Consider the following 24,422-nt stretch of genomic DNA (forward strand, 5'->3'; position numbering starts at 1 on the left):
TTTCCCAAGAATGCACAGTGATGAAACACAGATTTGGGGTTAAGGGTGGCCTTACTTCTATTAAAATCTTGTCCATCTGCATCTGTCCCTGAGATGACAAGTGTTTGACCCAGTCACTGAGGCAGAGGCATCCAGGGCCAGACTGCACACAGTGGTTCCATCTAAGAAAAACAAACCCATTATCCTCGCAGGAACAAGATGCCTGGGGAACATTGCTCCAGCACAGCATGTGCAATGACCTGGGGAAAGAAGCCAGATAAATGCATTGTAAGTGGTGGACCAGTCACTAACCCACTCAAGTCCTTCTAAATGCTACGGGTCAACGCCACATGCACTTTTTCTAGCAGTTAAAATCAGGGATGCAGGTGAAATAGCACACAAAGTCACCATGCCAAGGAGAGTTTTCTAAACAAGGCATCATTATGTGGCTTCTGTGCCTAGCCAAGGATGCTGAGGTCAATGCAAGTTGAGGACTCTTCTCATTTTGCAGTATGGAGGTTGAACTAGAAAAAGATTCCTGTCCAAGAATAAGGATTTTTTCTTTTTAAAGAAAAGGATTGAAGGAGAGTGGAATATTGGCTAAAGGATGGAGTATGACAGCAATCAGTAGACAATGTGTTATTTTGTCATGTCAGATTTCCTCAGCAAAAGCAGCTCATGATGGTTTTGTGATGGAAGTTAAGTTAGAGAAAAACTGACAGAACTGCGATTTCCCAAAGGAAACAAAGCAAACATCATCTACTTTGAAAAAAATCTGATTTTATTTTTGTATTGAAAAGACCTGTCAATTTAAATAGATGTTTATTTCCATTCATGGTCTCAACCAGTGTTGTGTGTTAACATTATTCAGAACTGTATAAAAAGCCATCTGTGTTACATTGGTTAACATCCTAGAACACTGGGGGAGGGGAGGGTTTGAAGCAGCTTAACATTAAAAATAGGATGTTCCCAAAAAACTTACAACTGATGCGGCATCTTCTATTCTAATTTTATAGGAGCTGAAGCATTTTGCAAATACAATTCAAGTTATTTGGTCTTCCAAAAAACTTTAAAACCAGATTGCTTTCATAGCAGTATTGAAGCTGTCAGCTGAGAGAACACACACACAGCGCTCCTGTGTGTGCAAACACATACATGGAGAACCACACTGAGCACAACTGGAACACCCCATTCGGTATTTGGATTACGAATGTGTTCCTCTGGATCCACGATCACAGTTAATTTAAAATGCTAGTTGCTTTTTTTAATATATACATGGTTTCCATGGAAACCCAAGATTCTGCACAATCAACTGACATTTATTACTCACGGTGCTGTGAAGTTCTCTAGTGAAGGGGCCAAATTCCAAAACCTTTACTCAAACATGCACATACCTCACTGAAGCCAGTGGACAGGGGAGAAGATGGTTAAGAAAAGGGGTTGCAGGGTCAAGGTCTAGATTTGAAAAACCACATGACAGATTGTCATTTAAAAAAAGGTTTTAAGTCATTCTTTGGTTTATTTCCATGATTCCCAACACTGTCTGAAAAGCCCAGAGACAGTCACATGAGAAATCATAGCTCTAAAGCAAGCCCACAGCATGTTTAAGTCTTGTGTATTAAATGTTTAGAAGACTACAGGAATTCAGAGTACCCCTTACATTCATGTCCCCAAAAATCTAGTAACCGCTTTAAGTGCATGCACTGAGGCACGACCGGCATGCCTGTAAATTCGTATTGTTCAAGTTAAGAGTAAATATAGCTGCAAAAAACCCCACCCACCTATAATTAAATGGTCATTACTAGCAATGCTATAGTGACTGTCTTGTTATTAAAGAAATGCAGACATGGTTTCTGCCCCTTTGGCTCGCTCAGCCAAAGGAAGCTGTCTGCCCAGTTTAGAAAGGAAGCACATTTTAAGAGTCCAAGGGAGTTTAATATTTCCATGTTTCTGGGGTCAATTATTAATGTAAAGGTGTAGACAAATGGCAAGTATATGAAAGCATCTCTCATACATTCCAAGGTTTGGAAGTCAAGAGCAGATCTTGACTTCCTTATGCTTAAATGTTATGGTAGGCTTCGAAAACCAGTAAGAAGTAATATAATATTTCTATGGAAAGCAAAGTAGAACTAAGTCTAGCTAGCATTTGTATGCAAGCAGTTTTTGCTACGCTTAATATAAGGCAGATTTTATTGCAATGATAGTTACCAGTCTGCTAGTAGGAAAAAAATACAGGCAACTATACTCAGAGAAGGTGGCTGACAATTACTAGCGACAACTTCTATTTTTTAGAACAACTCAGCTTTAATGTGCTTTCTGGAAACAGCATTTTCATCACTGGTTTTCACTTCCTTCCCCATCCCATGTTAAGTATCAAAAATCAAGACTGGATAAAATGAATTGTGGCTATTTACCAACCAACATCTCCTATTCCAATATTATTCTTAACTGGAACAAATAGAAGTCATTCTTTATAACCTACTGCCACTGGTTGTTTATAAATATCTGCTTGCTGCAATAAACACTGGTCATTGAAATATTCATTTGCAGTAACTACTTGGCACTAGGTTAATATACTTGTAAAGTTTAATGGAAGTGCTTCTGATGTACATACAAGCACTTAAAACATCAGACTTTTAAAAACTTAGTTCTGGGGCTTTAAAATATCTATAGTTACAGTTTTCACAAGCATTTCTGAAAGTATTAAATCTTTTCAATAAGTTTAGAGGCTCCTGTCTCAGCATATCTAAGTTTCTTCAACAATTACACAATAGCTAATTTAACATTCTTGTTTCCTATGCTGAGACAACACGGTAACCAAAATTTAGTTACAAAAAGAGGCATTTTTGGTCAGGCTGACCCCCCCAGCTGTCCCTCAACTAAAAAGAAACACAGCTCAAACCTGTCTCCTCTCTCCAGAAAAAAAGACACCTAAGGCCACAAATGTACACTTGCCAGAACATCAGGTGTTTCTCTATTTGTGGCAAATGCACATTCCCACTCAGAAAAACATAGTCTGAAGGCCCCACCACCACCTTCAAGGATGAACACCTCAGAAGCCAGTTTAGGCAGCAGTGCATACGAAACCACATTACATCGAAACAGTGTGTTAAAGTCATTCCAGCTACTTCAACTAGTTTTTAACAATGTTTAATCGAAATTCCTAATTGCAGGAAAGAAAAAGAACCCAACTTAATGTAGAGAGGCATAAAGATGCAAAGATAACCACCACAATGATCCAATAGCAAAAACTCTTTGTTTAAAGGTTTTCTTATGCTAAAAAAGGCACACAACCCCTTGTAAACTAGAGACAAAAGCTAGCAGGACTACAGCAATAAACCCAGAAGAAAGAGCCTACCAGAATTACCCAATTGCCTACTGGGAGGGAACAATGAAGTAGACAGGCTGCTCTTGCTCCGTTTTGTTTGCAGGGAAGTGGTCAAATTTAATAGTCAAATTTAGCCACATTAAGAAACATTTAACAAAAGCTACCCCAAGAAACCAGAACAAAACCTGACGTTTGGGTCAAAAGGCCACAGACAGGCCCTTCCATAGCATGTAGCTGAGTGAGTTCAGAGATTGGCAATGAAAGAAAAAAGCTTTAGACATGTGATGGGAACGAGCTTTGGGGTTTATCGAACAGTCACACCAAGCTTCTCCAGCACACGCACTCCCTTTTCTTGGTATTCTTGTCGGGTCATCCAGAAGTTGTCTTTGTCTTTCATGATGTCTGCTAGAACAGCACCCCCCAGAAACACCATGTGCTTCCGACGAGGGGGATCCTCGATTCGGATCTTAAATTTCTGAGGGGAGGAAAAGAAAAGAGGTTGTTACTGGGATTCTTGAAACAAAGCCTTGCAAAAGAAAATCGGGCTTTCCACCAGAACAGTGAAGTGGAAACTGTCTAGTGAGAAAAATGCAACTGAAAAACTGAAATGTTAGCACAGGGCACTCTGTGTGAGCTTCCAGCTTGAGCAACTGAAATAAAATAATGACTTTGCACTGAAAATGACACACAGCTACTGACATTTGCCTAAGAATTGTACTTTTAGTATATCTACAAAAAGCCCAGGATTCAGAATACTGACAGAAAATTAAAGACCTAATTTTTGCATTTCAGGAACACTACCAGAAGTGAAATAATTCCTAATCTCTGATGGCTAAAATTATCAGAAGTTACTAGACCATCAAACCACAAATATTTTAGAATGATACCAATTTACACAATCTAAACCAGCTTAACTAACTAATATTCCCTTAACTTCTTCAGTGCTAAAGCTCTAACTTCAAGAGCAAAAGTGAGTACAAAGCCATGACTGCAATACTGTCTCAGATGTAAAACATTCTGTACAACTGACCTTCAGGGAACACTGTATTAAGAAGCAGGGAAGTTAAATTCAATTCACCATTAGAAACTCCACTCAAAGGAATTTTCAGTACAACACACTGTTACCTCTGTAACGTGTGGCTGTGTTGCCTGCCTGTCACAATAACCAATAGAAAAGGGAAACTTACTCCACCTGAAAGTGTGTTAGAACTCTGGCCTCTCTCACTTTTGAGTATTTCACTTGTAGTATGAACCAAAACTTTCACAGATGAAAAAAATATATTTTTTTGCTCAATGACAATTTTAAGGCACAGAAACCCCTTGGATTTGTTTAACCAACATTACAATTTGTGGCCTGCTATTTACCAGCCTATTTTACATTGGACTCCACCCAAGGCTTCAGGAATTACCTGCTACTGGCAGGGTCTAGAAGGTAACTTTACTGCGAGTATGTACAGGGGTGTGAGGAAGAGGAGCAGCGATTTCCCGAGCTGCAGGGCTTCGTCATTTCTGACCACCTGGTTCCCTCTAGTGGGGATTCAGGGGAAGCCTCTGCAGCCACCCGATACCCACCGAGAGTTTCTCCACATCTCCCTTCAGGACTCGTTCCAGGTAGAGCTGCTTCAGTTCCCGCTCCAGTCGCGAAGGCAGCCCAGGGTACATGGTGGACCCTCCAGACAGCACAATGTGCTTGTAGAATTCAGACCTGACCCAAAAAAAAAATAGTCTCTGTAGGGTTGTATAGTTCACTCTGTACTACACTAGGTACCTGTACAGACAGGGGAGTAAATACAAATCTAAAAAACAGGCACTGCACAAAGACAGACTGCACAATTTCAGCAGACTTGCTCATGCTTTCCCAGAAAGCAGAAATAAAAAAAAATAGTGTGCTTTCAAGATTTTATCTTTGCTCATTCTTATTGAAAGTTTCCAGACAAGCTGTTAAGCTCCAAAAGTTCAGCCTGAGCCCCACTCCCAGCATCCACCCTTCTCCCAGGAGCACACATTAGTGTCTAAAGCAGAAGTTGTTAGTTTGAAGACAGTTCCTGCACCACCCCTGCACCCAGAGCAAGGATTGAAATGCTCTGCTCTTACCTGGTATCAATGTCAGCAGCCTGGATGGTGTTGAACAGCAATTCAGCCACACCAACCCCTTCGACATTGATTAAGTGAGGCTGGAAGAGAGCCTCCGGTGCCTCAAACCGTTCTCCCCCAACTTTGATAATCCTGCCATCTGGGAGCTGGGGAAGGAACAACACCATTGAAAAGACTACTTTTAGCCACTTGAATGCTAAAAAAAGACCAAGAGGAAATGACCTACATTGCTCCCAAATGTTTTAACACAGGAAATTGTTGATAATTGTCAGCACTGCAAGAAGTCCTTCAGTAGTACTGAAAGAATATACAAATGCTTTAATCACTCTGCAATTCACTTGGAGACATCAGGGACCAGACATATTGATACTGACCTACCAAATATTTCCTTGCAATACCAACTCCTAGCACCAACTTAAAAGTTATCTTACAGCAAGAATAATGCTTTTCTGCAAGTTTTTTGAACTGTGATCACAAAGTTTCCACTAAGAGCAAGTTTACCTTTCCTGACACCTAATATCAGTCTCATGTCTCAAAGCTGCATGGATGATGCTGAAACAATTTCATATGCTAGAATAAGCCCACTTTCTCTACACATTCCTGTACTATAATCTTCAAATTTCAAAGATCTACTATGACAAAAATGAGTACAAAGTCTTACAGAAAATCTGAAAAGAAAAAAGCCTGTAGAAGATTTTCCCAGAATCAATGAATTTGACTCTACAGGCTGAGAGGTGAGTTACTGCCAAGAGAAACCATGAAGGAATCAAAGCTCAATGCTACCTGAATTTAAACCTAGGAAGTTCAGGACAAGGAAAAGCTGTCTGGAGACACTCACCGTGTAGGATTCAACTAGAACTGTGGTCTCTAGTGCCAGCTTCTGCTCCTGCTCGATGTTGTATCCCACGTAACACAGCTTCTCCTTGATCATGCGAACCGTCTCAAAATCAGCAGAGTGGTTGAAGGCGTAACCTCGCAGCAAGAGCAGCTGGAGGGACACAGCAGGTTAGCAGGACATGAGAGGAACACTCCAGATCCCTCATTAGAGGGGTGCTTTTAAATGCACATCTCTGTTCACCTCCCCTTTTTAGCTGCACATTTGGGGATTAAGACAAATCTGTCCCAGTGTATTCATTAGCCCCAGAAAAGCAGCAGTGTTAGTCCAAATAGGAAATTTTCTTCATCATTAAAACTTTCAGCACAAAGACAAATGAAAAAAAAAACCCAACAAAATAATTCTTTAGAACTTCACTTCAGAACATTCCCATATTCCAGTTTAACCATAAGATTTGTCAATATAAGATGTTGCTTATATTTGAAATGCCCAAACAAATGAGTTGTCTATCAAACATTCCCTCTCATTTAATAATCAGGGAAGAATCACTACACTGTTTTTCACACTGTAAGGAAGTCTTTCTGAAAACAGATGAGTAGAACTGAGAGAATACAATTTAGCTTTCACTTCAGGGATTGAGAAAGCCAACTTTCAAGCTTTTCCTCCCAAATGGGGAATAAATTCCCTTCCTACAAGACTGCCACAAAGAAAATGTGATATCTCTGTATAACATCAGTATCACCACATGTGATGTAGATGAGGAAACACAGTAGGAATAGACTGAAGTGACACAGAGAATACAGGAGTCTTTAGTGTAATTAACATATGAATAATAAAGGGGAAAAATATTGTTTCTTGGTATCAGAGGGATTTTGACTTGAAGCAACACACCACAGATAGAGCCTCAACCTTCAACCCTCCTCCCTGCCAGCTTACCTTAATGAGGTACCTAGTGATGTCCCTCCCAGCGATATCTAACCGTCTCGTGAGGTGAGGGAGGGAGAAACCTTCATACACTGGGCAAATGTGGGTCACACCATCTCCAGAGTCCACCACAACACCAGTCAACAAACCTAAGAGAACGGGGGGACAGCACAACTCTTATTGCCCTTTCATAAATGGAGCAGAACAGCAGCGAGTTTAAGATAGGATTTCTCATTTTGAACTGATACAACCTCTCTTCCCTCAGTCATCAGTAGATATTAAACTTTAGGTTTTCACAGTAACAATTGCTTTCACACATTTTTTTAAAAAGTGTTAGTTTTATTTTACCTAGATGTTTAGAACTCTACTGCTCACAATTTTATGTGGTGTTTTGACACCTTAAATTGCACTCTAATTAAAGGGAGTATCTACGTTCATTAAATGCTCATTAGGGCACAAATTTGTCCACTGGATTCAGTTGTGCAATCTTTTATTCATTTCTGGATTACGAAGAAATCTAGAGATATTCAAGCCACAAGTTAACCTTGTAAATTCTTAGGACTTGTTGATTTTTACTGCTGTTCAAAAAACCAAATACTTTCATAAGGTAGAGAATATTTGCACTACACAGCACACGCCTAATATTTCCCCACACAAGTGGCATTAGGCTGAATGAGATCCACTTTCACAGACTAAAAAAATCAAATCTCATGATCCCCTTCTTGAAATTACTCTCTTACTCATGGTAAAAAGTTCCTCCTTTTTCAGAAAATCCAAAATAAGCCATTAAGCCTTGATGCTGAAGGCAAAACCATTATACCCTTAAACATTAAGAGTTTTGAGGAACCAGATTTTTTGCATTTATCCATGAAAATAACACCAACAGTGGCTCATATCAATAATTACTCAAAACAAAAAGCAAGCTGTCAGTCAGAGCCCAGCTTCCTTAGAGGACAGCATGGAATTAAGCCCAAGACCCAGTGATGCCAGTGATACTTTGGCTCAGCAACACATCTGGAAACTCAAGAAATCTGAGGTTAATTTTGCCTACCTTGAGCATAGAGAGTAAGAACAGCCTGGATGGCTACGTACACCCCAGAAAACTGGTACGTCTCAAACATAACCTGGAAGAAGAAGGCAAAAATCAGCGTCCAGAACAGGCCAAACACCTCAAAGAAATTTCATCGGTGTTTGAAAACTGTATGTCTAGGATGATGTATTTTTACTAATCAAAAACACTTGCCAAGAATTTTCATCACACAGATTCTACACGAACATTAGAGACCTCTGTGCCTGGGACAGCCAGAGGTACATTCAGTTCTGCACCTTACCTGTTCACACCAGACAAGCCACATGAAATATTCCACATCCATTAAGCAACAAAAGCAAATACAAGAAACCCACACATCAATTTTTGCAGCTTTACACAAATTTTCACTTTTCCAAAGTGCTTAATGAGAGGGTGGCAGTACTTGCAGACCAGCCAAGCACTTCATTACTGAAGTGTGACTTGGGAATAAAATGTTTGTTTAAGATGTATGCTTTAAAACAAAGTTCAGGCCTTTTTCATTCTTCATATTAAGCCATACAGACTTCGTACAACTGCACATTATGTCAAATAAAGACCAGACTCCTTCATTTCTTAGTCTAGAATAAGCCCACTATCACAGGTTGTTCTCTGGATCTGGACCACTTTCTTCCCTTCTTTAAAGGGCAACTGATGACAAACTTTTAAATTTAGTGCAAAATCCACTACAGAGAGAAAACTGCAGGTTTGCAGAAGTCATACTGAAACAGGAAAAGCAACTCCTTGTCTTGTACACTAGGTTTCCTAATCACTGAACTAGTTGCAGTTAAGAAGCAGGCCAAGATTAAAGGATGTAGAGTTTATAGGATCTTCTTTTCTTCCTAAACACAGGAAAAGGCCAAGTAAACAAATGATGCTGTACAGCAGTTTTCCCCTCAATAAGCTCTACCAGGAAAAATGGATGAACTCTGATTATTCCAACACATACAAAAGTTTTGCTTTTGCTACCCTACAGCCTTCTGCACCCTTCTGCAACTTCTAGGATTAGAAACTGAATGAATCCTAAGTGCTCCCATAGCTCAAGTAAAAGATATCTAAATATTTTTGAAGAAAAAAGCTGATGCCTGACAATTTTAGAATTCTGAACTATTTAAAGAACCTCCTCCACTAGAACAGTGTGAAAAGGAACAGAAAGGGAACAGTTGAAAGGGCAGCAACTCAAAATAGATCCCCTCTGAGTAGTCACTGTCTAAACACAACACTATTCCAATGGATATTTTCAAACAACCCGAGTGCTTATTAAATGAAAAAATAATGTAAAAAAATCTAGATTATCACCTTCATACAACAAAATCAATATTCAAATGGCACTAGTTACTGCCTTCATATGTACCAAACCCTGAAGGCCTCTACAAAACCTTTCAGAACCTTTGGGGATGTATTCTTTCTTTCAAGAAAAAAGAAATGCATTCTCCTCTGCATTATTTTCTATGACACAGAAAATGCCATGAAAAAGAGCATGTATATTAACAAATCTTAAGATATAAATATTGAGCAAAATGTTTCCCTGAAAAGATTCTTCTTCACATAACAGCAGATTTTTGATGAGCTACAAAGCGATGTTCTAACTGGGTACAGAAAGGAAAAATTAAAAACTGGGAAAAAAAATATAAGGAATCCTAGGTTGGATTAGATTAAGTGACTGTGCTCAAGTGTCTCTACAGCTTCTCGATTTGACACTGGAGTCTGGCTGCTTCTGAGGGTGTTACAGGTGAAGACAAACAGCAAACACTCCGTCAAGCTGAGCAGCAACCCGGGTCTTGTAGGTGCAATGAAAGGAAAAGCACTTTTTAGACATGTATGTTACAATACAGCTGACATGTGAACACTGCTGCCTCACCACTGCACGTGGGTCTGACAAAGTGAGGAAATGAGGAGAGAGAATTACTGGAAATTAAGGACAGCCTATATAATTATCTATCATCTTTATATGGTCCACATGACTGAGCTTTTCTTCTCAAATGCTACTGCACTGTATCCCAAAATGCAGAGACATTATTGTATTTACTGCAGGCTTCAGGAAGTATCTTCATTCAGTCCTCTGCCTCATACTAGGCTCTCCTCCCTGGAAAGGAGGAGGTCATGCCAAAAATGGAAGGAGTATAAATATGTTGTAGTTAAACTAAATATTACAAGTTCTCATAACGTTGTGTTCCATGAAAAACATTATTAGAAGCAATGAGCTTCTGTGTAACTCAAATTTAAATTTACAAAAATGGATTCTAGCTCTCATTAATCTTCTGCATCATGATTAAGTATCTATGGTCTCTGGGGTGGTGTCAAAAAGGCAAGTGCAGCAATGCAAATATTCTATCAGAAGTCAGAGGCAATACTAGACTCTTAAATTTTTGGTATAAAATTAGTTGGCGTGAGAATAAATAGAATCTATCCTTTTGTATTTATCAGGAAAACAGAAACAAGAACACAATTGTTGACAACTGGAAAACAAAGAGGCCTGGACAGGAAATAGAGCCATTCCTGCTATGTGGAGGCCACCCAGAATAACCTGCTCTGCCTATCACACCACAGCTGCTGATACACAGTACATGATATTATCAGTGTTGCACTGCCTGATACTCAGATATAGGACCCTAATGTCCACAACTGCTAAAAAAACCTGTTGAATTTAGATTGCACAGTCTGATCTTTTTTCACTTAAGTTTTCCCAACTTTGCTAGACTTCATTTGCTCCCTGGTCACTGAAAGAAAGGATTAGGGCACATGTATTCACTGCCAAGTTGCAGAAAGCACTACTGCACCTGTGACACCAAAAGGATTTCAAAAGAAAGGTGATGATAAATGTAAATTTTTAACAGACTTAGCAATGAATTAGGGGAAATATATATATATATATACATACACACAAGCTTTGATATTCAAACTTAACTGAAAATAGCTACAATGCTTATGAGAAAAAAATTCAACAAAACAGAAAACTAAACATTCTGTTCTCATCAAACACTACTGCTCTTCAAACCTGAGTCTTCACCACATGTACAGTGGCTAAACAATATATATCTGACAACCTCCATTGAATACAAAGTTCAGCTGGAGCTTAGATCACCCAGGGCAGCACTCTGAGACTGAGGATGCAAGAAGCAGGCTTTCTTCTTAGAAGGCTTCCCTTGATAATCCCTAGCACTAATTAAAGATTAGTGCATTGGTTGCCATCACACCTTCGTCTCAACTACCTCCAACAGCACTGCTCCATCTGGTAAGCATCACCCAGCTCCAATCTCCTCTGCCTTACTGGCTTATACAAGTCCAAGTCATTTAAAGTAATTAACATTCATCCAACAGCTAGTGATCAACGTATCCTGGCTATGTGAAGACAGCCGTGTACTTCCAATTCTGTGTTTTAATGCTGCTATTAATGCTCGGGACAAGAAGCCTGCTCACAGCTTGTGAATGGGATCAGCTGGTTTGAGTTTAAGCACAGCAGCATTCATGCCTATGGCTGAGCACGGGGTTGGTTAGAGAACAGAACTGCTTTACTTGAGTGTTGCTGGAACAAGGAATGTCTCAGCAATGCTCCAGTGACTGTACCAGCTCCCACTAGACACACGTACCTCCACAATCTTCTCCCTGTTTTTAGTCGGATTCATGGGAGGCTCTGTGAGGAGTATTTTACAATTTTTTGTGTCAATGTTAAGTTTTTCTGGTCCAAACGTGTAATCCCAAAGGTGCTTCATATCGTCCCAGTTCCGAACGATGCCGTTCTCCATGGGATAATTCACTTCCAGCATTGATCGTAATTCACTGGCTTCATCACCCACCATCAGATCCTGTAAAAGTTTAATTCAAAAACATGTCAGTGTTTATGTTTTCTAAACACCACACTCCTCAAGAATTACAGTGAACTGCTTCAGCCTGAGTCCAGATGTGCTCTAAAACAATGCTCACATTTCTGAATCATTTGCAGGTACTTAGGAGAGAGGTAGAATATATTTCATGTAATATTTAAATTTGGCTCTTACCCATCCCAAAGCTTTTCCAAAATAAACATTATTATTTTGATTTTTTCAATTAACCTTAAAGAAACCAATAAACCCTGTTAAAGCTAGAGACTACAAAGACTTTGTAAGTGCAGATGTTTCTCCACTGACACCTCCAAAATTATTTTAACAAACACTAATTTCTAAGAGCCGAGATGCAAAACAGCACATAAGGGTAGTAGGTGGGATTGGCAGAATATTTTTCCATGCATGTTGCAAATTTCTGTGCACAATACCAAAAAAGGAATAATGAGTGGTGAATAAGCATACCGAACAGGAGCAAAAGCAAATAAGAGATTATAAATTCCACACCAGACATTAAAAGAAACAATGGTTTACATATTGCCTGTGTCAATAAAGTGTGAAGAGACACATCTGAATATAAAATATAACCTCATCTGTTCCTTGCCAAAAGTCCCAAGCCAGAAACCCCAGTAATGCATTCTTGCACAAACACAACCAACTAATGCAATTTGTATAGTCATTTCACACTGATTAAGCAATCTGTTTATTAACGTTAGTTATGCAAACATTGCACATTCAAATTAGTAGCATCACATCTTCTCCTTTCCCACGTATTTCCCACAGGAAGTATCACAGGAACATCTTCTCTTTGCTCCTCATTATATCCCATACTTTTCTAAAAAGCCTAAACTGACTCACTTGGGCTGTAAGAACAAATTTCAAGATACCAGTAGCTCTGTGTCCATAATAATATTAATTGGGGAAAAAAAAAAAAAAAAAAAAAAAAAAAAAAAAAAAAAAAAAAAAAAAAAGAAGAAAGAAAGAAAGAAAAGCAAAGCCAGCTGCTTCATCCAAACATATGCCACGCCAGTTTGCAGTTGCTGTGGCACAGTGGAACTGAGGGTTACTCAACCAACTGTTCAGTGCCAGGGAAAAAAAGATGCACAAGAAAAAAATCTGGCATCCGGTTCATAATGCCTGCTTTAGAAGTAACCCAAGTGGTTGCTGTTGACTACATAAAAAGGAAGTTAATTGAAAATAGTTTCAGTGAAACCATTCCTCTTTCACCCCCTCTCCCTGACAAGGTGTTTTGTTTGTTTTCCCTTGCACAGCAGATCGCGCTTCAGCTCTCGACTGTACAGAAGACAGAAGTCAGGACTCCAACACTTTCAATCAAAAGCACTCTGGTGAAACCATGCTCTGAGAACTCCACCACGTTACTCGTGAGAATTTAAGACAACACAAACTCCACCAGGTAGAGGAATCAGAAACCTTTTTTGTGCGCTGCTCTCTGAGGCTCTAAGCTGCCCAACAGGACATAGCCCAGGAAAAGCCGCTATTCAAAGGTGCAAAGTGAAAGTCGCACAAAACTTTCACATCCTTTTAAAACAAAGCTAAAGGGCAGAGCAATTGTTCTCTCTTCAGAAATCAGCTCTAGCACACTAACAAACACGTACACTTGGCAGTTGCAGAGGAAGAAGGACAACACAACCAAATTTGCAGAGGAATCAGTATTGTGGCATCCAATGTTTCCACCGCTTCAGTAATACCTAACTGAAATCTGAATATTTCTTCAAACTCTTGGTTTGTGATGTTAAACAGAGCAATTTCTACTGTTAAAGATGCTGAGTTAATCTTTCATGTTGATCTTTCAATGTTATTCTTGCATCTTGCAAAACTACAGGTTACGTAGCATTTAAAAGCAATACATAACATATCCTCATTAATTAGTTGCCAGTAAACCAAAGCAATGAACAATGTCCAAAATAAGTATGTATTCAAATGTAAAATGTAAGACAAGACAAAACAATGAATAGCATTTAAAAAATAACATAACAGCTACTAGGTCTCATCAAGCAAAAATGGTAAACAAAAAGCAAAGGGGCACCTCACTTACCATCATTTTGTTATTCTACTTCAACAGGTCAAGAAAGGTGAAGAAAAGGTAGAAGCAAGAAAGTCAGAAAAGGCCTAAATGAAATTCTCAAATTATTTTAAGTACACAGTAGAATTAGGCTGAAAAGAGATGCATGTACAGCAGGAAATGATCTGAGTTAGTTCAGTTAGGGCCAAACTAACATTATCAGGACATCAGCTTAAATTGTCTCTTTAGAGGAAGCTATTGCTACGTGTCAGTGGCAAGTCATGTTTAGGCTTCCTAGACTGCAAACAAGATCAGTGCCTCTTCCCAGCTCTCACAAATAGGATTCTGTGTATAACTATTCTGTAACAGTGGAGTTTTACCCTGGGCCAGGTGTGTATCTGAACTAGACAAGACTGTGCACAGGACAGTTGACCATAACTAGCTCTGACAATTGCAAAATTGAAATTTTGTTCTAAAAATTCACTTTACGTATCCAAGAAGTGAAAACTACTCCTTAGGACTGACTTATTAATACCCCCCCAATCTGCTGCAGACTAGTAAGTCAGGAAAAGCCAAGAGCAGCATCTATGCTTCTGGTTTTAGTTACAATTTTAAGCAAAATAATCCCAGTAATAACTGACTTCCTGAGCAGGAGAAAAAGCTATACCCCTGATGCTAGCTGAAATGAGAATCCATAAGGAAAAAATGGTCAAAGCAACTTGAAATTGGTAACTCAGTAAATGATAACCACTCTTTTGATCAGCTTCCAGGCTCCTTTCACAGGGTTTCTGAATTTCACTGGAGAGCAGCTTCCATGAAAAGTTTTGAAAAGTTAAACTGATAATCTCCTTGCCCGCTTCCTTTACTGAGTTTTCAACTTATCCTGTAAGAACTCAGTGTATGCCTAGAATTAAATTTTGGCATAAAGCTCATCTGCTAAAATACATTTTTTTAGGAAATCTGCAAGATTCTCACAAAGAAAAACAGCACTCACACTTAACATGTCTTTCTACTGTATTATCCTACTGGGATACCCAAAGTGTCTGTGGCAGGGATTTCTTCTCTTGATACACTGATTCCTTAAGAAAGGGTGCCAAGCTGTTATAGGCAGATGATATAAAACTTGCAGAAAGACTCTAGATACAGTTTATACCCTTTGAAACACACCAGCGTGGTCCATGCTCAAGGAGAAGACCAGCAATGCATGTGAGATGATCCTTTACAGGTTCTTTTGCTGATCTCATAGCAACTACCCACTTCTACCTCCTATCTTTTCAAGGCAGCACTGTTATTTGTAACAATATTAAATTATCAAATAATCAGAGGATACCAAAACTGGCGGGACAGGCTGTATTGAATCAGCTGGAAAGAAAACACGACTTCAACAGTGAGATTTCATGCAAGAAAATTTGGGGGGGAGTTTGGACTCACAAATCACTGCATAATTTCATAAAACTTTACCAGGACCTCCCTTATGGAGGCTCCTCACATTAAGTTCAAGAAGATACCCAAAGAAATACTTCTCCCCAAATCCTGCTAGAGAAAGGATTATGTTTTCTGTCTCCTTACAACAAAATCCTTTCTACTGTGAAAGGGAAAGATCTCCATCCTCTCAACTAAATTGTCCTGGCTGATACAAGGTAAAGCATTATTGAGATAGTAACAAGCCAAACCCACAATCACATTTGGGGAAGCTCCAGCATCTTTCAGCCTTTTGACTTCCTTGTATGGCCCTCTGCTACTAATAACCATTTCACAGGCAGAAGCAGAAACCCAGCAACTCAAGTTCTCCTTGTCAGCTACAGGGTTCTGAAAACAAGGAACAAGACCGGACCCATTTCTTTTTCTTCTTCCTAAACTGCTGCTCAGAACCAGTAAGGAAAGCAAAACTGAAATCCTGAATATGTGTGGTCCTATTCAACCTTCCCTGGCCTAAGTGGCTTCCACAGTTCTGCACTGCCACCTGCTTCTCCCTCACTGTCCAACTGGAGTTAGCACGATGGTCTAGTAAGGCACTCATTCCTTTACTTGACCAAGAAATCCCTCGTTTTCAGCTGGATCAGCTCACCAAAGCAGCTCACAACATGCCTGCACAAGCAGCGTGACCAGCACAAGGTGAGAATTGTGTGGCTGGAAGCAAGAAGGGAGGACGTGACCACAGCAGGGCCAAGACATTTACCAAAGCCTGTACAGCAGAAGCAACTAACAATATTTGAAGTGCTACTCTCCAATTACAAAATAAGTGAACAATTACAGCTCCCTGGACTTCAGAAAACGAATTCTCCAAGAGTGGTTCTCCCCCCATGCCTTGGAATAATGGCCCAAGACAAAGCAGCCTCTCCACCTCTAACTGGTGTGGAGCACCCAGGTCCATCAACAGCAAAAGGAAAACGAAAACCATAGAAACAATGAAACGCAAACACAACCAAGGTTCAACATCTCATACAAGATCACAGATGATCAACTCTGGGAAGAAAGCAAACCGTACAGAAAAGCCTGGAAGCTCCAGCAGTCCTTCAGCATCGTCTCAAAATCCCACAGTACAGCTTGGTGACAGTCAGTCACTTCTGTCTGATTTCTGCTTTCTAATCTTGATACCATTTGCACGTTGGCATTTGAAGCCTCTTTTTGCCCAGAAACACTCGTGCCCTACCTGCTGCCTCCTCAGGTGTACTATCTGAAGGCCTCCAGTGCTTTAGATTACCCTCTTCTTAACTTTGTGGTTTGTGACATGCTAAAATCCAATACAGAAATGAATCAAGAGATACTGAAACAGCATAAAGGAGAGTTAAGGAAAAAACATTTCCAAACATTACACAAGTCAAAAGCTGCCCTAAATATTTTTTATCTGTCAGAGTGAAATAACAATCAAAACATTTACCTTGATTTCAATGTTTCCTACTTTAGCAGTTGATCTTATAATGGGTCTTCCAACCAAAGCTGGAAAAATGTGCTCTGGAAAATTCGAGCCTGCATAGCCACATTTCACAAACTGAAAAGGAAGAAATAATTTTATTAGCATATTACTTTTTAGAATATTACAATATTACTTTTGCTTACACACAGAAACCTGGTTTGGGGTAAAAAATTAAAAGTCCAAATCTAAAAGCATGTGCCTCAATGGAAACCAATTTGATTTATACTTTCAAATCAATTTTACACATTTTAGATGATGTATAGATTTTTAAAACTGCATAAAAGTATCTTCATGAATGTTTTCTGAATCAAGACTATCAGATTTCTGAAAAATTAGTAAGTACATTGCAAGGTGTAAAAAAGTCCAGCGTCTGAATTTGGATTTCCTGCCACTCTATAAAAAACTCCTCTAGCAACTTGAAATCTCTTAATTTTGTAATGGATCACCTTATAATGAGTACCCAATGAAAGCTAATTAAATCACCTCTCCAATTAGAGCACACGGTAGCATAGTGAATCACACACCAGAAGAACCTAGAAAACCTTGTGAATTCAAGTTTTACACTCTTGTAAAAAGTGCTCCAATGTGAACTAGCAATTCAGATGGATTTCTCAAAGTTTCATCATTTTGAGGGTCTCCTTTAAGGATAAAGTCTGCAATAAACACTCCTAAAACTAACAGCACAACCAAAACCTCAGATGATGGCAGTTCACACCAAACAGGATGCTCTGGAAAGAGTGTTTGTTACCCAAATACATACAAAAGGAAGCTTTATATCACTGGTTTCCACGATAGTATACACACTAAGAAAAACAGTGACAATTTACTGAACAATTTAAAAATATATAGAGCCACTAGAAGAAATTCAGCTATAAAATGTGAACTCTAAATGTGCCAGCAAGAAGTTACAACCTCAATTCATGAGGATTAGCAAGTTATGCTTTTCAGCTATCCTATTTTGATAGGGTATTTTCAAGTATCATACTCTAATGTTCCACCCAGCTCATACAGAGAAGAATCCTCTTTTATTCTTGATGCACGGCTTGCATGCTGGACTATATTAACATGCCAGAACAAAACCATTTTCATCTGCAAAAATGCCCCAACCACTGAGGTGCAGCAGCTGTAGCCCAGCACCATGGGATCCCTTGGGTTGGAGGGAAGCTCAGGAGCTGTCTCATCCAACACTGGGCTCAAACCAGTCACTGCTGAATTCTGAGCAGGCTGCTCAGGGCTTGCACCAGCCTCCAAGAACAGCCCGTTCACAGACTCCTTGGGACCCTGTCCCAAAATGGAATTACCCTCTGCAGGTTGTATTAAAAGCCATCTGCTAGAATTTTCCAAATATTCTGAAGAAAGGTCTGAAGACTGCCACTGGAACAATTATCCCAGCAAAGAGTACAGCTAATTGCAGCTGAGGAATTCTGTCATTACACTAACGGTAACACCAAAAGTCACTTGTGCTGTTACTTGTAATTATTCACCTTACTGCAGGGACTGCAGTAAAAAAGGGCACCTGTTGTGGAAAGAAATTTAGCCAGTTACAGAAAAAGCCAAGAGATACATTAATTAAAGCTGGGGTAACAGAGGGTGGGAAAGGATTTTTATTTTGCTTTTTTGTGACCCCAGTTTCTTTCCTTCCTTCAGTGCTTGCCCTCCAAAGGCAGAGCTGTTTGGAATACCTGAAGAATGACACTGTGTACACAGCTCACTTCACTCATTCTACTTCAAACCCGGAATACTCTGAAAAGGCAAGTATTTACCAATTCTTTTTTGTTTTACTAAGGCCAGACATGCCTAGGAGTTGTATAGATCTTATCTGAGCATTCAAGAATGCAGTGCTGCTACAAGCACTTGTGGATCACATACCTAAATACACCAGTGTATCAGAAGTAACAGGGTAAGTAATATCTAAATAGATCTTGACAACTTAAACTCCTGGAACACCCCCCATAAAGAAGCTCCACTACTCAAACTTTAAACCCTGCTAAACCCCAGTATTTTATAGCAACCCAAACAACTGCTGCACAAAAATCAGCCCCTCTTGGCCAGCCTTTAAAACACCTCTCAGAATCACATACAACTATACACTGACCTAAAAACTGCTGACCTACAAACCCACAAAAATTCTTACTATTCGATATGAATAGTAACTTCCAGCCTCTTTTTACATTAGGATCTTGATGCATCTTCCTGGGAAATTAACTATGTTGGCAATTAACAAATCCTAGATTTTAAAAACAGCTTGTCATTTCTCCAACCAGCCTAAAACACAATCAAAACCAGATTTAAGCAATGGGAACTGCAATGAGCGAGATTAGGCTTGGACATTCCCAGTCTGTTTCCCACCTCTTTCTGGCCAGAACAGAGAGCCTGAAAAATTACATTTTACAAAGTTGGATAGACTCCGCCACAGACAGAAAAGACAGAATTTTAACTTGCCTTCAAATCTGAAATTTTCACTTCCAGTCTACTTAAAAATTTAATGAAGAACAAGTGAGCCTGCCTGGTCAGCTTCCCCATCAATGGGGGCACCCCCACTGTAGCATTCTCCCTGACATTATCCTGAATATTCAGCTGGTTCAGGAGGTTTGTGATGACCTAACATTGCCTATCACGGCTGAAGAAACAGGCTCGGTAAAACCACCAGCAGGTAAATGCACAGATCTGTATAATAACAGGTTCTGGACTCTTTTAGATTTTTTGAAGGGGTACAGGAAACGTAAGATACCTCTCCCTCCTGTCCCTTACAGGAAATCCTTCAAAATCTTCAAGTAAACGTTATGAACTGCAGTAATCTGGAACAGCTTCTCTTTTTTATGGCCCAACATTAAACACTCACTGTTCTGTCACTCTCAGTTTGAAACACTCTAATTTAAGTACAGTGCACTTGTTTCTCTTCCACCTCTTGCTGTGCACACCCCTCACAGCAATTATTGAACAATTTCAGTACAATGTTCATGTTTCCAACAATAACACAGGCACTCCACGAATTTACCCATTTCTGCAAGGACTTCATCATCATTTGTTTTTGCACACATTTGCTATACATTCACAATGCTCTAAGAACAGCTCTTCAGCCTGCCTGTGTGCAAGACCACGTATGTAAGAATTTTGACCATATATAGTTTCTTCTCCATTTCACTGTGGTTTTATACCGAGTCTTTCACTTCCTACTGAGTCATCAAACACTAAGAACTTGCATGTATAAGTGTTCTTTCAAACTAAAAGAATGAGGAAGCCAGCAAACAGGTCACGTGGCTGGTTTTAAAATGAATAATAATATTCTTATCAGATCTCTGGGCTTGATCCTTTCCACTGATGCAACTCTCAAACAAAAAACCCTAAATACAGTTACAGCAATTTTACAGGCCAATAAGGAACTTTCTGTTTGGCCTCCAACAATAAGAACATCCACCTCTAATGCTTTAGACCTTTGAGGTGCCATTGCCTGCCTCCCACACTACAAGAATGTTGCAAGAACTTCCTTCAAGTCACTCACCTCTTCCTCAAAGATTGGCTGCAGCCTAACAAGAACAGCAAATTTCAAAGACAAGGCTAATGTTAAAAATTCACCTGATTTTTCCAAAGATATTCTTCATTTTTTATCTATAAGATTTCTGACACCTGGAAAGAGATTTAATTTTAATCATGCTTTTAATTGTGAGGTATCAGAAATAACTCTAAAATAAGACACCTCTTGTCACACAGGAAAAATATTACTATCAAAATATTGCTTTGATGATATAGAACTACTTGATATCTCCACATACAGCTGAGACTCAAAAGTTTTACTGAATGGAATTTTTGTCCAGCTTAGCTATCCCAATCCTCATTCAATTATCCCAAATCAATCTAAACATTTTGAGCTGACAGATTTAACAATTACTTGTGACATTCTGCTCTCCCACCCAAGGGGCTCTGTGGCTTCCAGACACACATTGTTCTGCCCAAAGGCCGAGCACCCAAAAAACCACACAAGCTGAAGTGACAAAGGCCCCTCCTCTTGCACCATAAAGGCACCTTCCACTCTCGTGGTTATTTATATCCCACTGGTAGGAGGCATGAGGGAAAAAATGTATCGATCCAAGGTGCCTCTGGAATTAACAGCAGGCACATACACCCTGGGTTGTAAAGAAATCTGTTATCATATACCCGAGGTTGTAAAGAAATCCGAGGTCTGTGGCACACCCAGCTTGGCAAACCTAATTGGGACAATTGCATTTACCCCGTGTCACACCTGAGACCAGCCAAGGCACAACACTGCTGTCACCACCAATACACTGAACATTTTACAACTCACTGATCACTGCCATATAAAGGACCACAGTGGTGGATGAAGCTCTGAATTCTTTCTTTTATATCTGGGCCTCACAATAAAAATATTAGAGAAAAAAGAACAACAAAAAAACCCAAGCAAACCAGAAAGCAGCTTGCATATCCCACTGTAACAAGAAAATGCTATCTTTTCTTCTTTTCCTTTTCTAAATGATAGTGTAAGAAGTGCCCAAAGGCTCTGAACCCCAGCCCTGGTAAAGATAATTTCTGCTATATGAGGGTGAACGAAGACATCAAAACTGTCAAATCCCTGAACTGTCAAATCTGATGTTCTTCTTTCTGAACCATTCTAACAATTGTAAATGCTAATCAAAAAACTCGTTAATTTGGGATGCTGAATCTCGAATAACATCATCCTTTGTCTCAACTATTCTTTCCAAGGCTTATCAAAAAAACTAAGAACTCTTTATTGCAAGAGTCCATATTAAAAAAAAACTTGGGTTTTTTTGCCATTCAAGAGATCTTAATGTACCCCCAGTTAAGGTAACTCTCCACATATTATTGCTTTAGTAGGGGAAACCCTATATTGTATCAACCGAGAGCATCTGATCTCCTTCTGCTTTAAAATGGTATCTTTTTCACTTCCCACCTAGGTGCCTCACAGCCTGACAAAAGGATGGATTTCCACGCTTACGGAGGCCAGAAACGGTGGAAAGGATGGGGAGAAAACCTTTCATTAAAAAAACGCCAATCTGGAGGTACGTGGCAGATCAGAGAGGTATTAAGGAAAGGATGATGCTCTATTTTGAAAAACCCCAGACCCCAACAACTGAACCCCCAAACATTTCCCTACACCAATAATCCTGCAGACACAGGAGGCATCCTGGCCGCTCAATGCATAATGCGCTCATTCAGAATTTTTCAAAATCGCTGTTTTTGTCTGAACGCTCGTTGCTACAGCGAGACGCGCTCCGGTCACGTAGAGATCAGAAACCAGAGCGCCGAGGGGACGGGGGCGGGCGCAGCAGCCCCAGCGCCGCGGAGCCCCGGCGGTCCCCCCGGTGCGGGAACACGGGCACACCGGGCCGAGGGCCGCCGGCCGCCCCCGCCCATTCATTCCGCGGGCCCGCGCCACCGCCGGGATGGCGGCCGGGCCCGGTGGCGGCGGCAGGGCCGGGCGGGCGCGGCCCGCGGGCGGTGCCGGCAGGAAGCCGGGCCGGCTCCGGGGGGAGTCGCCCGGCTTCCCCTTCCCCTCCGCCCCGACAGCAGGGCGGGTCCCCGGCGCCGCCCGCAGAGACTCACCCCGGTGCCGTTGTCGCACACCACCACCTTCCTGCCCAGCGTGTCCATGGCCGCCACACCGACACGGCTCCGCAGCGGCACCGACACCGACACCGACACCGACACCGACCGCGCCACCGGCACCGCCCCGACCTCCGCCGGGCCCCCCGAGCGCGCCGCCCGCCGCGCGCACGCCGGAAGCCGTCAGCGCGCGCCGCCGCCCCGCCCGCCGCCGGGCCCGCCCCCGTTGCCATGGCCGCGGCGGCGGCGGGACACGGGCGGAGGAGCGGCCCCGAAACCGAGTCCCGGGGCAGCCCCAAGGCTCCCCGAGGCGCCCCAAGGCTCCCCGAGGCGCCCCGAGGCTCCCCGAGGCGCCCCAGCTCGCCAGGTCGGCGCTTTGTGTTCGTCTCCGGCCGATGCCGAGGCGGGGACGGGTCACCTGAGGGGCCGCTCGCCTCCCCCCCCTCACGCTTTCCCCTCCCTGCGCTCTCTCCTCGCACTGAGCAGAAGCAGGCGGCTCCTAAGAGCTTTTATTTGCCGTGGATGTTGTGTTGTTCCATAGCTCGACATGCCGGAAGAATAGCGTCTCATCCCATGAGAAGTCAGGAACAAACGCCAGGATTTTCGCTCCGTGTCGTGAGCTATGTCGGTCACTATGAACAGCAGCCTGTAACAATTAGGTATCACACCAAAGAACCGCGAGGGGGGTTGTAGAGTTCAGAGAGTTACATATTGTGTGGAATCCTGCAAAAGTCAACTTTATTCTAATAAAGGGAGACAGCCACTGGGCCATGCTCCTGTGGGGTTTCTCTCCATTTTTTGGAAGACACTTGTTGCCCTCCTCCTTTCCCTACCCATCCCTCCTTTTCCCTCCCCAACCATCCACTACTTATTCCCCCTTGAACATGTATCCCTCCCCTCATCATGCATTGCATGACCATGAAAATTGACTGTAAGCCCACCCTGGGTGGAGAAGTTAATACTCATAAGTCTGTTAGGTCTGTTATGCATTTTTCCCCAAATTTTCAAAAGTTCAGTCTGTGCTTCGCTCTGCAACGAACTTGCACGGCTTGATGTTGGTGAAGACCCCCACACCCATTCTTCCAGAACCTGGCAGATCCTTTCAGATCCAGTCTTAAAGTCAGTAAAGACTTTAAACCCATTTCTCCTGTCACATAGGGATAGATGTATATGTTCTACCTTTAATTTCACAGAAGAGTGAGAACAATCAGAAATTTTAAGAATACCAGGATACAGGCCATAACATTTGAGTTTTTTAAACTTTAATCTCATCCAGATATCGAGAATGAGGAAACCACAGGGTTGTCATACCTAGCAGGAGGAAGAGGCTGTGGAAACAAACATGGACTGATCCAGTGGCATGCAGCTGTGATGGAAGGACATCCTGCTCGCTCTGCACAGCTTCACCTGGGTACAGATTGCTTTCTAATGTACATATGATTAATGATCTTATTTTAATCTGCTTTTCAGGGCATGGCACAGTTTACATTGCTGGGTTATGTTTTAATATGGCAGTGATGAAGTGAAAAAGGAGCAAACTTTCTTCACTAACTTTTCTGAGGTTAGATATTCACTAGATCCTTAAATAGGTGTTTTATATATATATATATAGAACCTGTTACATATAACAGGTTATATATATATATATTAAAATTCCTTTTTAATAATTTTTTGTAACTTTTATCAGATGAGCCTGTTCCTGCCAGGAATTTAGGCTATCAGTTAAAGAAAACACTGTATGACAAAGAGTTGGTTTGATAACTTCAAACTTCATCAGAATTTACAGTGTAATCAAAGTCTCTCAAGAAACAGGGATACTGGAGTCTGGCAAATATAAATGGGCAATTTTCTGTTT

At 41.0% G+C, this 24,422-nt stretch overlaps 1 protein-coding gene across 1 annotated transcript; it reads right to left on the bottom strand.

Annotated features, from left to right (window-relative positions):
* Window positions 1–739: 739 nt before the first annotated feature.
* ACTR2 (actin related protein 2) lies at window positions 740–22,738 on the bottom strand. Its single transcript, XM_063391561.1, has 9 exons — window positions 22,568–22,738; window positions 16,952–17,062; window positions 11,817–12,032; window positions 8,212–8,284; window positions 7,173–7,309; window positions 6,240–6,389; window positions 5,402–5,547; window positions 4,880–5,012; window positions 740–3,782 (listed from the first exon to the last, which is right to left on the bottom strand). Exons 1-9 carry the CDS (start codon window positions 22,613–22,615, stop codon window positions 3,612–3,614), a joined length of 1,185 nt encoding a protein of 394 aa, XP_063247631.1. The 5' UTR covers window positions 22,616–22,738; the 3' UTR covers window positions 740–3,611.
* Between the last annotated feature and the right edge of the window lie 1,684 nt (window positions 22,739–24,422).

This window comes from Prinia subflava, chromosome 2, assembly GCF_021018805.1.
Source record: "Prinia subflava isolate CZ2003 ecotype Zambia chromosome 2, Cam_Psub_1.2, whole genome shotgun sequence".
Taxonomy (NCBI): domain Eukaryota; kingdom Metazoa; phylum Chordata; class Aves; order Passeriformes; family Cisticolidae; genus Prinia; species Prinia subflava.

Bases quoted from the DNA above. Each gene is read 5' to 3' on its own strand.
- ACTR2 (XM_063391561.1), bottom strand. From the start codon at position 22,615: ATGGACACGCTGGGCAGGAAGGTGGTGGTGTGCGACAACGGCACCGGG. The intron at 17,063-22,567 runs GTGAGTCTCTGC...CTTCCTTTTCAG, and splicing joins TGTGCGACAACGGCACCGGG to TTTGTGAAATGTGGCTATGC. The intron at 12,033-16,951 runs GTAAATGTTTTG...AAACTTTTACAG, and splicing joins TAGGAAACATTGAAATCAAG to GATCTGATGGTGGGTGATGA.